At 40.2% G+C, this 14,717-nt stretch overlaps 1 protein-coding gene across 2 annotated transcripts in view; it reads left to right on the top strand.

Moving 5' to 3' along the window:
- Window positions 1-14,180, top strand: part of ZNF654 (zinc finger protein 654) — a 59,551-nt gene extending 45,371 nt beyond the window's left edge. For both annotated transcript variants that reach the window (XM_048870255.2, XM_075118159.1), the window contains 3 exons: window positions 6,982-7,123; window positions 9,986-12,284; window positions 12,674-14,180. In XM_048870255.2, coding sequence (XP_048726212.2) covers window positions 6,982-7,123; window positions 9,986-12,284; window positions 12,674-12,681 — 2,449 coding nt within the window. In that variant the 3' untranslated portion in view covers window positions 12,682-14,180. The remainder of the gene's footprint in view (window positions 1-6,981; window positions 7,124-9,985; window positions 12,285-12,673) is intronic.
- The last annotated feature ends 537 nt before the right edge of the window (window positions 14,181-14,717 follow it).

The raw sequence follows: 14,717 nt of genomic DNA, 5'->3' as shown, positions 1-14,717 counted from the left end.
GAGAGAACCTTCCCTCTTATCCCATGACTGCTTACTTTGCTTAAGAGCCTTGGTGAGGGACCTCTTCAAAGGCTTTCTGAAAATCTAAATACACTATAGCCACTGGATCCCCCTTGTCTACATGCTTCTTGACCCCCCTCAAAGAATTCTAGTAGATTGGTGAGGCATAATTTCCCTTTACAAAAACCATGATGACTATTCCACAACGAATTATGTTCATCTATGTCTGACAATTTTGTTCTTTACTATAGTTTCAACCAGTTTGCTTGGTACTGAATTCAGGCTTACTGGTCTGTAATCTCTGGGGTCTCCTCTGGAGCCCGTTTTAAAAATTGGTGTCACATTAGCTGTCCTCTGGTCATTTGGTACAGAAGCTGATTTAAATGATAGGTTACAGATGACAGTTAGTAGACCTGAAATTTCATATATGAGTTCCTTCAGAACTCTTAGGTGAATACCATCTGGTCCTGGTGACTTATTACTGTTTAGTTTATCAATTTGTTCCAAAACCTCCTAATGACACATCAATCTGGGATAGTTCCTTAGAATTGTCACCTAAAAAGAATGGCTCAGGTTTGGGAATCTCCCTCACATCCTTAACTGTGAATACCGATGCAAAGAATTCATTTAGTTTCTCTGCAATGGCCTTATCCTTGAGTACTCCTTTATCATCTGTCGTCCAGTGGCCCCATTGGTTGTTTAGTAGGCTTCCTGCTTCTGATGTACTTAAATTTTTTTTGGCTATTACTTTGAGTCTGGCTAGCTGTTCTTCAGATTCTTTTTTGGCCTTCCGAATTATATTTTTTTACATTTCATTTGCCAGAGTTTATGCTCCTTTCTATTTTTCTCATGAGGATTTAACTTCCACTTCTTAAAGGATGCCTTTTTACCTCTCACTGCTTCTTTTACTTTGTTGTTTAGCCAAGGTAGCACTTCTTTGGTTCTCATGCTGTTTTTTAATTTGAGAACATAACATAAGAATGGCCATACTGGGTCAGACCAAAGGTCCATCCAGCCCAGTATGCTGTCTACCGACAGTGGCCAATGCCAGTTGCCCCAGAGGGAGTGAACCTAACAGGTAAAGATCAGTGATCTCTCTCTTGCCATCCATCTCCAACCTCTGACAAACAAAGGCTATGGACACCAGTCCTTACCCATCCTGGCTAATAGCCATTAATGGACTTAACCTCCATGAATTTATCCACTTCTCTTTTAAACTCTTATAGTCCTAGCCTTCAACCTCCTTAGGCAAGGAGTGCCACAGGTTGTGCGCTCAGTAAAGAACTTCCTTTTATTTATTTTAAACCTGCTGCCCATTAATTTCATTTGGTGGCTCCTAGTTCTTATATTATGGGAACAAGTAAATAACTTTTCCTTATTCACTTTCTCCACACCACTCATGATTTTATATACCTCTATCATATCCCCCTCCTTAGTCTTCTCTTTTCCAAGTTGAAAAGTCCTAGCCTCTTTAATCTCTCCTCATATGGGACCCGTTCCAAACCCCTAATCATTTTAGTTGCCCTTTTTTGAACCTTTTCCACTGCCAGCATCTTTTTTGAGAAGAGGTGACCACATCTGTACGCAGTATTCAAGATGTGGGCGTACCATGGATTTGTATAAAGGCAATAAGATATTAGTCTTATTCTCTATCCCTTTTTTAATAATTCCTAACATCCCGTTTACTTTTTTGACTGCCGCTGCACACTGTGTGGATGTCTTCAGAGAACTATCCACGATGACTCCAAGATCTTTCTCCTGATTAGTTGTAGCCAAATTAGCCCCCATCATATTGTATGTATAGTTGGGGTTTTTTCCAGTGTGCATTACTATACATTTAGCCACATTAAATTTCATTTGCCATTTTGTTGCCCAATCACTTAGTTTTGTGAGATCTTTTTGAAGTTCTTCACAGTCTGCTTTGGTCTTAACTATCTTGAGCAGTTTAGTATCATCTGCAAACTTTGCCACCTCACTGTTTACCCCTTTCTCCAGATCATTTATGAATAAGTTGAATAGGATTGGTCCTAGGACTGACCGTTGGGGAACACCACTTGTTACCCCTCTCCATTCTGAAAATTTACCATTTATTCCTACCCTTTGTGGGATTTAGGTATACATTTAAGTTGTCTCTATTATGGGGTCTTTAAAAAATTTTCCATGCGGCTTGCAGGGATTTTACTTTTGATGCTGTACCTTTTTAATTTCTGTTTCACTAACCTCATTTTTCTGTACTCCCCCTTTCGGATATTAAATGCTACAGTGTTGGGCCGCTGTGATGTTCTCTTACTCCTCCTCCTCCCCCCTCCCCCCCTCCGATGTTAAATTGAATTATATTATGTTCACTATTAGCAAGCAGTCTAGCTATATTCACCTCTTGGATCTGATCCTATACTGCACTTAGGACTAAATCAAGAATTGCCTCTCCTCTTGTGGGTTCTAGAAGCAGTCATTTAAGGTGTCAAGAAACTTTATCTGTGCATCCCTTCCTGAGGTGATATGTACCCAGTCAATATGGGGATAGGTGAAATCCCCCATTATTATTGAGTTTATTTTAATAGCCTCTCTAATCTCCCGGAGCATTTCAGTCACTATCACCATCCTGGTCAGGTGTTTTTTAATATATCCCTACTGCTATATTCTTATTATTCAGGCATGGAATTACAATCCATAGAGATTGTATAGTATATGGGTTCATTTAAGATTTTTACTTCATTTGATTCTATGCTTTCTTCTACATACAGTGCCACTCCCCCACCAGCACAAACTGTTCTGTCCTTCTGCTATATTTTGTACCCTAGTATTACTGTGTCCCATTGATTATCCTCATTCCATCAGGTTTCTGTGTTGCCTGTTATATCAATATCGTTATTTAATACGAGGAACTCTAGTTTACCCATGTTGGTCCTCTGCACTTGTCTGCTTTCCCCCAGCCCTTAGTTTAAAAACAGCTCTACGACCATTTTAAGTATAGCAAGGTAGTCATGATTCAAACTGACAACGAGGATGTTGACCTAAGCAAACTTAGAACAGGATCACACCTTCCAGGTGTGTGATTTGATAGTTTCCAGACATTTGTCATGGTCACTTGCTTGGCATGAAAGAAATACAGTTGTTGATCTGTTTATCTGATCTGCTGTTGACCTTTGGCTCCTTGGTAGTTAGTTCAATATCTTTTGTGTAGGGTACACCAGAGGGATCAACTTACAATCATTCAGAACGGACATCTAGTGTTACCAATATCTATGTGCAGGGATGTTTCTTCCATTTACTGGAAATAGGTCACATTTGCCTTTCCTCTTAACATAGGTAGCAAAGGTTTTAGGTCTAGGTCAGGAGAGAGACAGCCTCAAAAAGCCTCAAATGCTGTTTGCAGTGGCAAATACTGTTTTCAGCATTTGTTAAGGATGGTGATAATGGATCACGTCAGGCTGAATGTCTGGCTACATTGGTCAGAGAACCAGGGAAGCTCTGCACCATATCCTGTGTTCACACTTCTTGTCAGTCTGGCCCCCGAGAGGATAGAGGCTTAGAGTAAAACTTTCAAAAGCATCCAAGTGGCTTAAGAACCTACGTCCCATTTTCAAAAGTTACCGAGCCACTTAGTCTAGATCCTATTCACTTTCAGTTAGACATAAGTTCCTATGTGCCTAAATGGCTTGAAAATTGGACTTAGGGTTCTTGAGTCTTTTGGATGCTTTTGAAAATTTTACCCTTGGTGTTTATAAATAGCACGAAAACTGACAATGAGTATTCTATTTGGTGGACATAGGAATTGGAGGGGAAAAGTTTCAAAATCCTGTGCTAAAAGGCCCATATGAATACTTTTATATGCCCCACGCTAGCTGCTCAGCTTTCTTCTCTTGGATGTTTAGGTTCTGAACATCTTCTCTTAATGTTTGTGAAGGGTTGAAATAGCTATTTGATTATGCAGAAGATAATCAGTTTCTCTGTGCTTTCACAAGCTTTACAAGTGTGTGGTTCATAGATTTTGTTTAATCCTTAAGGCAGGAGGTTTTTTTCCCCTCGTGAAATTTGTTGGAACAATATTTTTGTGCATAAAAATGGCTATCAGTTCAGGCTCTTTTTGGGGGGCTGGCTTCACAGTATAGGTAGTTCCAAATGCAAAGAGGCTAAAATTATTGGTCTTTTTTTTAGCTTCGTACACTTACACAATGATAAGATATGCGATTACACTGAGGAAAGCTCATTTTTAATTTAGTCCACTACCTGTGAGCTCAGATTTTACTTGGAACTTAATGTTCCTGGGGGAAGTGACTTAAGTTCTGAATAAGTGAGATTCAAGATCTAGTATCAGAACCAACTTGCATTGTGTTTTTAAATGTACCGTGGAGCTGTCGAAACATCCCAAATTCTCAAGTGATGTCTGTGTTCTATCCATATTCAGTCAATCCTGGCAATGTTTTTTCCTCTGCTTAGTGAGGCTGTTCTTCAGAAGCTTGATGTCAAACAGTTTGCTAGACTTACATCTGGCACAGATTAAAAAGTCAGCCAAACCTTTTGGTTTTTTTATACTAATTCACTAGGTTCTGTGGGATTCACTAGAAAAAAATCCAAATGGCGTGATCGCATCTCATTGTTAGTTTGATAGGACTGCAACCTGGTCATGACAAGGCTCATTTCATAAAAGTTTGAGATTCAACCAATCTTGGCTCTTTTTTTAACCCATGAAATTTGGAAGGTAGTTCTATGTAATTCTTTAAATTATTAACTAAGGGTGTGTGACGGGGTCAGGACCCACTGCTGGTGCCTCCTGCTGGTTACTCCAGGAATTAGCTCTGTCCAGTCATGGAGCACCTTTTGCGTGTGGTGCCTTGCCCTTCATCGGCTCTGCTGCTTTGGGGACCTGTGTTGCTGCCTGCTCGGCGGCGTCCTCTTCAGGACACTGCCATCCGGCAGTGCCCACTGCTCCAGTCTCACCCCCTTCCGGGGGTTTGGTGGTGTTAGCAGTCTTCTGTCTACACCAGCTCTAGTGGCCGACTGCAGCCTCAAAGTCGAGCCCCTTTGTCGCAGGGGTCCGCCACAGCCTGTATCAGGCCACGCTCCTCCTCAGCCAGGTGTAGTACAAGGGGGAAGGGGGGGACCCATGTTCACCCACTACTCTAGGTCCCGACCCAGGGACCTTCTAGTGGCAGCCTGTCTGCCCGCTCTCCTTTCCCCTTGTCAGACTGTTGTCTCTGGGCCGCTTCCTCTTCGGTCCTGTGCACCTGCTCAGCCCTTTGTAGCAGGGCCTGCAGCCTGGGGTTTTCCTTGGCTGGAGCGCCCCAGCTCCTTCTGCCCTTCCCCAGCACTGCTCTGTCCCAGGTGCTACCTTTCTGCTCAAGAGCCAGTCCTCCTCCCTTGCCAGTCAGGGAGAGACTGCCCTGCGCCCTAGCTGGGCAGCCTTTATATAGGACCTTGCTCGGTCCTGATTGGCTGCCCCTCCCCCACCCTGATTGGCTCTCTCCGGGCCTTCACTGGTTGGCTGCTGGTTCGCACAGCCTCTCTGGCCTGGTTCAGCCCTTTTGTCGGGGTGTGGTTCTGCCCCACCACAGGGTGGTTGCTTAGGTTTGTTCTAGAGGTGTTCAAGAACCTCTTTCTGGGGTATAGGTGCCTTATACTTTATTTTTAAGCTTCTTTCTTTTGAAAGGTATCTTATATTGAATCCATCTCTCAGGAAGTCACAGTAGTGACTCCATAGTTAAAGTTGGAAGAAATTGTCTTTATTTCCTGTTGCCCATGTGCTCTACCAGTTTTCAGCTGTGAAGCATGTATCCCAGTGAAAACTCTGCCTACTATCCTGTTTTATTAGTTGGCCCCTGAAATCACTTGGCTTCCAGGTCCTGTGGATCTCCCCCTTAAGCTGGGGGGGACCCCTTAGCGGTGGGCAGGCTTCCGCCCTCCCACTTCCTGGATCCCAATAGTATCCCGTAAATTGCAAATGTACCTGCTCATTAGAGGTTCACTGGGTTGTCCACCAAGATGGTACAGACTTCATTTCCTTCTTCACAAGATTCCACTCCCCCCTGCACCCAACTATGGGATGGATAACATCAAAGAGGTCAAGCTGCATGGAAAGGCAGGAGACTTTTTTTTTTCTATATTCATCCTGAATATGCAGGCCAGAGACTTCCCCTAGCATCCTCAACAGATGGCCTGATATTGCCATATACATGTTACAGGCTAAAAGGGCTCGTACAGAAGATAGGCTGGATGAGGTAATATTTTATTGGACCAACTTCTCTTGGTGAGAGAGACAAATTTTTGAATGCTTGTCTCTCTCACAACAGAAGTTGGTCCAATAAAGGATTCTATCTCACCCACTTTGTCTCTCTAATATCCGGTGACCGACATGGCTACAACAACATTGCATAGTACAGAAGATGTCACTTGTCAGAAAAGGACAGTACAATAGTGATATAGACTTGCACATGGAAAACATCGATATCTTCTAAATGGTAACCCATAGGCTTCCCCTAATAATGGAATGGATTAGAGTGTGTCCCTACCATCCTTTCATTTTGTCTCCCTCAGACATTTGTGCCCCTGAAAGTTTCCCCACCTTAAAGTGAATGTAATTTAATCCCAGAATATATTGATATATTGGCATGGCCATCCTGACTGTCATCTTCCCTATAATCTTGGGAAAGGAGGGGTAAATGCTATAAGTTTTTTGTTTTGTTGTCCAGTTCTCTATGATACTAAGCTGGATCCATTAATCTTCTGTTGCATATTGCAGTTGGTCCGTGATAGGGTATACCATAGATGCTTTAAAAATGACATTTTTCCATCATGTAACTTCATGCATATATTTGTGGTTTTAATTAGCTTTGCTCTTAACTGTCAAATATGATTATAGTTACAGAATTACTAGCATGCAAACAATATGCATAGTCAAGCTGCTTATAGAAACACATCTTGCTTAGGGCCAGCTCTATTTCAACCATAGCTTAACAAAGCTGTTTTGTTTTATATTTATAGGGACCTGATATTTATGTGGAGTAAACTGCTGCTTAAATCTAACCCTTCGAAACAAGTATTTGTTGATCAGTGCTACCAACTTTTAAGGATAGCTACGAATGTCAGAGTAATTTTCCCTTTCATGAAGGTCATTAAGGATGAAGTAAGTGGTGATATTTTTTCTTGTATTACCAATTTAACTTAGTCATTGCGACCTCATTTTTTTGTGTGCTGGTCCATTGCAGCAAAGGGGGAAAGAAGGGATAGCTAGACAACATTAATTTCAAATTAAGTCAAGACCCAAAAAACTAGCTAAAAGAACTTCTGGGTACTTCATATGACCCTGAGTTCCCTTGTCCATTGTTGTGGTTTTACAAATGCACTTTTTCCTATTATTTAAATTGTTTTTCTCTCCTATTTCTATAGGGTTAGGAGGAGCCCACATAAATAAAAGAGGAAATTGACACAACGTAATGTTGCCATTTCTAATAAATAAATGCACAAAGTAAACAAACTAGAAAAAGAAAAATTACTTGTTTTCGAATTTAATTACTGTTCTCATAATCTTAAGTGTTGTAATGATAGTAACATGCTTTCATGCAGAAATCAGATACCTTTAAGAGTTCCTTCCGCAACAGCCACTCTACAATGAGCTATAATAGGATACTACAACACAATAGGTGTCAATAGATCAATACAAGTAACTTATCTGTAGCACACGGAGGGGAGTTAAACTTCCAGTGATCTAAATGATCAAAGCATCTGTAGACTTACAAAAGAAAATGGGAATGAAAACATTGTAGACTTATATTTCTCACCGAGAAGATGGGTTTGGCTGATTTCTTTCGTATTCGATCAATTAGATCAAGATTAGTAGAAGATCATTTTGCAGTATTTTTGTTGGGTTTTCTTCATTGTGGCTGAGATTCAGTTGTCATTTTGATTAAATAGTATCTTCCATAGAATTGTTTACCGCTTGGATTAAATGTACCACCATTTATTGTTAATGGCTTTCACTGGGCCTCTCATATCTGTCCTGTGTCCGTTGGCATCCTAATTCCAGAAGAGCACATCTGCTAAAGCTTTTTGAAGTACTTTCCCAAGCAAGCTGTATATATTTACCATTTAGGAGGCGAATAGAGATTTTTGAATGGTCTCTAGGCAGGTGTTATCCGTTAAATCAGTAGTTGCCAAACGATCGTCCCATCCACTACAAGTGGCTCCTACAGCACTTGCTGGTGGTCTGCAAACACCTGGCTGGTTACATGGTGCTGTTTTCATTGTTTGTATTAAAAGGAGCTAAAAATACTCGAAATGCTTTTCTAATATTCCTTTGCAATGTAAGCAATTGCTGCAGTTGACAGAGGGATGTTACTTGTTTGCTGGTGGGAGAGCTGATGACCCAGGCAATCTCAAATGAGAGGAAGTGTGATCTGTGAGGCAGCCTCTACTAAGACAAGTCCCACACTATGTACATTTGAGACCCCTTGAATTAAGAAACTGACATGATTAATTGTAGCCTTGTTATTGGCAATATATTTGCTGAAGAATTGGACTATTTAATGTGGTATTACTTACCTTTGGCTAAACAAGGTTCTACGCAGAAGACATGGTAAACTTAGTTGGTTCTCTGCCTTTTTGTCTGTAGCCAAGGTATAGATCTATTTCTTTTAACATGAATCTTGAGTTTGTATGATAGTGGCAGTGTCCTGAGGGATTATTAATCAAGCCTGGATCCTGGAAAAAAGAAAGTTCTACAAGCTCTATGCAAAAGAGCTAATAGAGTAAACCAAGATGCTAAAACCCATTGTATTTCAGACACTCATTTGATGGCATTTGGTACCAGGTTCAGCCTGTACTTGTCCTATATGCTTTCCCATGTCTCACAGAAGTTTGTAATAAAGTGCAGCATTGCTCATCCTAATGTGCCAAATAGCTCAAATTCCACATCTAGTATCTGACTAACTTTACAGCTGACAGCAGATTTTATAGTAGTGGAAATGTATTCGGTCTTCCTGGCATTCTGAGACTTAGGTGGATGAAGAGTGTAATCATTTTTTTCACTTGAACCATAGTAAACCTATTTTGTTAATGTTACAGTATAGTTATACACAAGTGAAACAATTCTATTATGTTCACCATGTCTTGACTCTAAGTAAATACTCCAAAAAATATCCCTGATGGTTAGGTTAATCTAGTACTGCTCTGTTAGTAAGATTTAACTAAACACTTAAGTGCCATTTAGATTTTTAAATGCCCCAACAAATATGTGAATATGTATGTACTTGTTAATACATAGATATTGAAGATGTATGCAACATATAGTTATAATAAAAGCTTGTTCCCAAATTTTTCCTTTATCAAAATATCTTACATCTCAGATAGGAGGAATTTTCAGAAACACATGTTAATTATAAATTTCACTTAAGGGCCTAGTTTAAATTTCAAGTGATTAGTATTTTTCAGGATGATAGCTCACCATTTCTGAAATGTCAGGCCATTATGATAAGTCAAGTTGGGCACCCAAAATCACTTGTCACCTTTGAAAAATTTTGTAGTTTTCATTTTTTATGCAGTACAAGTTAAATGAGTCAAGATGGAGACCAATTTAGAGAGCCCAAGCTTCAGCAAACCTTAACCAAAACACTGCTGTCTCTTTGACTACAGAAGTGTGCAATACAAAAGTATCTGAAGCTTTGTTGACAGCACTAGATATGCAGCCTGCAGTGCAAACCAAATGTTATGCTCAGCATAACTGTAGTTTATTTTATTGCTTTATTTATATTAAATTTTATTTAATTTAATAAAATCTGCTTTTGGAGGACTTTGCAACTAAGATGCCTTCTGAATTCTGCTTAGCTTTGAAATATTTTAAAACAAAGTTATGTTGAAATTCAAGTATTGTTTTAGAACTGAATTTTTGTTTGTTGCTCCTGCTTTATTTTGCATTCAAACATGCCTCTGTCGCAAGCCAACAATAAAAGCAGGGGATGATGTATAATTAATCTTAATTTCTTTTCTGCAGGTTGGAGAAGATGGTTTGCAGATTTGTGTTGAAATATGTGGATGTGCTCTGCAGTTGGACCTTCGTGATGATCCAATCATGAAATGTCTCATATATAAAACGATTGCTCACTTTTTGCCAAATGACTTGGAGATACTCCGAATTTGTGCGCTGTCTATCTTTTTTCTTGAGCGCACCTTAGAATCATATTACACTGTTGAACATCTATATAAATGTGCAGATGAAGAGTATAATGAGCACACTAGTTCTGTTCAGAACCGTGTACGTTTTGAATTGCTTCCAATTTTGAAGAAAGGTTTGTTTTTTGATCCTGAGTTTTGGAATTTTTTGATGATCAAGCAGAATTGTTTATCACTGTTGGGGGATAAAGCATCTGTTGGCTTAGGTGAAAGTACACTGGAAAATTCTATTGCTAATACAGAGAAGCCGACGGAACATCAGGCTTTGAGTGAAGAAGTTGTCTCTTTAACAGATCTAAGTAATGGGGAGCTTGACCCTGAAGACCCCTCTGAAGCCCAATCTAAAGGTCATGCCAGAAAGAACCATGCAGCTCTTGGAGCATCTAAAATAGATCATAATGTACCAAGACACCGTTGTGCATTATGCAACAGGGAATTTCTTGGTGGTCACATTGTGAGGCATGCACAGGCTCACCAGAAAAAGGGCAGTTTTTCATGTGTAATATGCTGTAGGAAATTCAGGCAAAGAGGAATCATGCTGAAGCACTTAAGGAATCATGTCAAGAAAATACAAAGACAGCATCTTGCTGCTACCCATAACGATGATCAGGAAACCCCTGCTTTAAGTGAAGTAAATTGCTCTCATGCATCTGTCTCTTTTGAAAATGGGAATTTTAACTGTTCTAAAGATAATGAACCAGAGGCTGCAGTAGTTCCAAGTACTGATACAGAAGTACAAAACCTTGACCAGGAATTGGATGTGGCTGAAAATCATATAAGCAAACAGGATAATGTTATTGAAAATGGCAGTTGTGACAACTGTTTAAATAATACTCCTGAACCTTTAACTACGGAGAGTTTGCCTGAGGGTGGCGATAGCCCGAGTCAAGAGTCTCCTATACTTCACAAAGTAAATGGAGCTCTGTGCTCTCAAAAGGATCTGGATGTTATGGATCAAGAAGGTAACTTCAAGTGCCCTGCCAACAGTTGCATTAGAGTGTTTAAAAAGATAAGATTTCTCAATAAACATGCAAGAAAAGCTCACCCAACTGATCTGAAGGTGCAGCAGCATATAATGAAGTGGAATAAAGGAAAATGTCGGTTCTGTCAGAGAAAGTTTGCAGATTCTCAGCATTTCATAGACCACCTGAAGCGACACGTATATCCAAATGTTTACTTTTGTTTACATTTTAACTGTAATCAGAGATTTAAGCTGTCCACTGAGCTTGTGGAACATACAAAAAGTCATAGTGTTTTTAAAGCTCAGTGCAATTTTGCAGAGTGCTGTGAGCTTTTTGAAGAGCTTCCTTTGCTGTATGAACATGAGGCTCAGCATTATTTAAACAAAACAGAGTGTTCTGAAGTAAATGAAAAAAATTCATCAGATACGCTATCAGAGTCACTTTGTGGTTTTCAAGAAAAAGATGCATCTAGTAGTGAAAAAGAAGCTGTAGATTTACCAGTTCCAACTTGGAAGGCAAGGAAAGACTCTACAGAACCAAAGACATATATCCAGAGTATTGAGAAGAAAGCATACAATGTAATTCAGAATGGGAGTGAAAATTCATCTGATGTTACTGCTACAGTTTTAAGCTTGATAGACCAAAAGATGCCTATAGTACAGCCAAATTCTGAAAACTGTAATGTTCGTGACCAACTGGTCAATGGGCACATGGAACTAGAGCAGACTTGTTCAGCTTCATCAGATGCAGCTTTGGACAGAGTGGCAGATGAAACAAGGACAGAAAATGGGTCAATACCAGTTTTACAGAACTGCAATGATATACCACAAAACAATACTGCTGCAGTCTCTCAGTCACCTTCCAAACCAAATCAGACAACTGAAAATACTTCGTATGGCTTAATTGTGACAAAACCATATGTTAGACCGTTGCCTCCAAGTTACCTTGATGAACGATACATTAGCATGCCAAAACGTAGAAAAACTGTCACTGATAAAATAGATGCCCATTCTGAGCAAGATAAAGCTTGTAGCAAATCAGCAGAAAGATTTAGATGTGGGAACTGCCTGACCATCTACTGTAACTCAGAAGCACTTGAGGCTCACCTTGCACAAAAGAAATGTCAGACGCTCTTTGGATTCGATTCAGATGATGAAAGTAAGTCTTACAATGCTTCTAGATGCATACATTTAGAGATAGAAACTAACAGAGAAATGGTCCTTGGAAACAGTCAGGCTTCAAGACAGAGCAGATTTAAAAAAAGACATTGAGTGGTAATGACCTGAATAAAAACCAAGTATTTTAATAAACCAGAAGATAAACTCAGTCAAACTAAGTGTTTAGGAAAAGAAATGAGAGTTGAAAATCAGCCAGACAGCTTTGATGAGAGAGCATTCAGACAAGATAGACTTGGGTAGTTTAATCTATGCATTTTCTACTTGCATGTTCAAAACTAGGCATGTTGACAAACTCAAGCAAAATTCCAATTTAAAGCACCATTTGCATGGGAACAAAATGAAACCTAACAAACTTAATCTATTTTATAGGTGCCTGATTAAATGTTGCGGGAAGATGTATCAATTGAGGAGTGGTGTGAGAAAACACTACACGAAGAAGCATCAGTTTGCTGTTTCCCAGATGGCCTTAATCATAAAGCAGACTCAGATTACTAAAGAAAAATGTGACCTTGATAAAAGACAAAGCACATTTTCGAGATAGAACTCACACAGGAATAGTAGGAGCTGTGCAGGTTTTGAGTCCAGAAAGGTTGCTACAAACTCCCCAAAGTACCAGTTATCCAGAAAGCCCCATGAATTCTCAGTGTATGATCAAAGAACAGCAGCACAGTGTGTCCGGCATGAGCGCTTAAGAAAAATAAAACACTCAGCTGAGCAGGCCGAGAAGAGAAGTGGCTGTTGCCTTAGAGAAGAAACACCACTGTAACCTGTTCACTGGATTAAAAAGTTTTAATAAGAGAGACCCTTCCTATCCATGCATGTTCAGAGGGTGTCACTCCACATTATTAAAAAGATTTAATTTAAAGAAATATTACATTTATTTTCATGGTATGGATAAAAATTTGATAGAGGAAATGGACATTCTTTTTTCAAAGTTTGTGTCTTTAACGAAAACTCACGGAGGTCATTTAATAAACTTGTGTTCAGAATCCAAAATGAAGAGTGGAGAGAGAGGTCTAAGATGGACAGTGTGTTCCAATAGCCAGAAAGTTAAAACACAGAATATAGAGTCTGATATTAAATATATCAGCTGTACAAGACACAATTCAGATGCACTTAAAAGCCCACTTAAAGTATAGGGCAAAACTACACATACTGACTTTTTGGAAATGTTAAATAAAAAGTCCATTACAGGCACTGAGATTTAACACAAGGCGTATGTGTACAGCAGCTGCTGGTACTAACCCATACAGATTGAGGCTAAAAAATAATGTATGCCCGGAGTGAAGAAAGATGAATTTGAACTGGAGTATAGCGCTAAAATAATATCCAAATATAAAGGTCCTTTAATTCTTAGTATGACTGATGGATAAAATTTAATAGAGATGCTTTTCTCTTAAAAATGTGAGTTAAATGAAGATAGAACAGAGAACAAAGCAAAGAATGTCAGTTATTAGCAAAAATAGATCAGGAAGAAACTTCTGTACCCACTCAGCATCCCTCAGTGATCAGCACTGAGTTTTGATTTACCAAGTAATGCTCTGTCATGTAAAGGAGGAATGGGAAAATGTTAACAGATCAACCTTAAAACACAGTACAGCCAGCAGTGGCAGTCTCTCTGAAAAAGGTGGTGGTCCTTATCAGAAACCAATGAAAGAGCTCAGCAATGTAAAGCAAAGTGTTTAAGTACTTTGGGCAGCAAAAGGTTGCTGGTAAAAGTGGCATCCAGAATGAGTCTGTAAGGATGGAAAGTTTCAATATGTCGCCTAACAGACCTAAAGACACACAAAACAAAAAGGCATTTCTGAGTTTTACTCATGAGGGTATTCTGCGCCAAAAATTCTGTGCCAAAAAATTAAAAATTCTGCACACAATATATTAATGTTCTGCAAATTTCATTTGTGAAATAAATGTGGAGGCTCCAGCATGGCATTGGGGAGCACAGGCCACTGGCTGCACGGAGGTGGAAGATCACTGTGCAGCTCCCCCTCCACCCCAGGATACGGACTCGGCGATGAGGCTGCACCCACCCGTAACATAGTGCAAGGACAGGACCTGCCCCAGAAACAGCCCAGGGCCCTGTCTCTCTGTGCCAGGTGCACCAGGTGTGGGCAGGCAGACTCAGCCAGGCAGGATCCAAGTGTGGAGGGCCTTAGTGTGTGGGAATCCAGATTTGGGTTGAAAGGTTTCTGGGTGCGGACAGCTCAGTGGGGGATCCGGGTGTGGAAGAGATCTGGATGCACAGGGGCTTCTTGGAGGGTTCTGGGTGCAACAGTAATGGGACTCTGCCGGGGGGTCTGGGTTAAGGTGGTTGGGGCTCAGTGGAGGGGGGTCTGGGTATGAGGAGGGAATAGAACTTAGCAGGAGGGTTTTGGTGTGGGAGGCTGAGGAGGGGGTCCAGATGCTGGGGGCG

Source organism: Caretta caretta, chromosome 1 (genome assembly GCF_965140235.1).
Source record: "Caretta caretta isolate rCarCar2 chromosome 1, rCarCar1.hap1, whole genome shotgun sequence".
Taxonomy (NCBI): domain Eukaryota; kingdom Metazoa; phylum Chordata; order Testudines; family Cheloniidae; genus Caretta; species Caretta caretta.
This window is presented reverse-complemented; position numbering and strand designations above follow the sequence as displayed.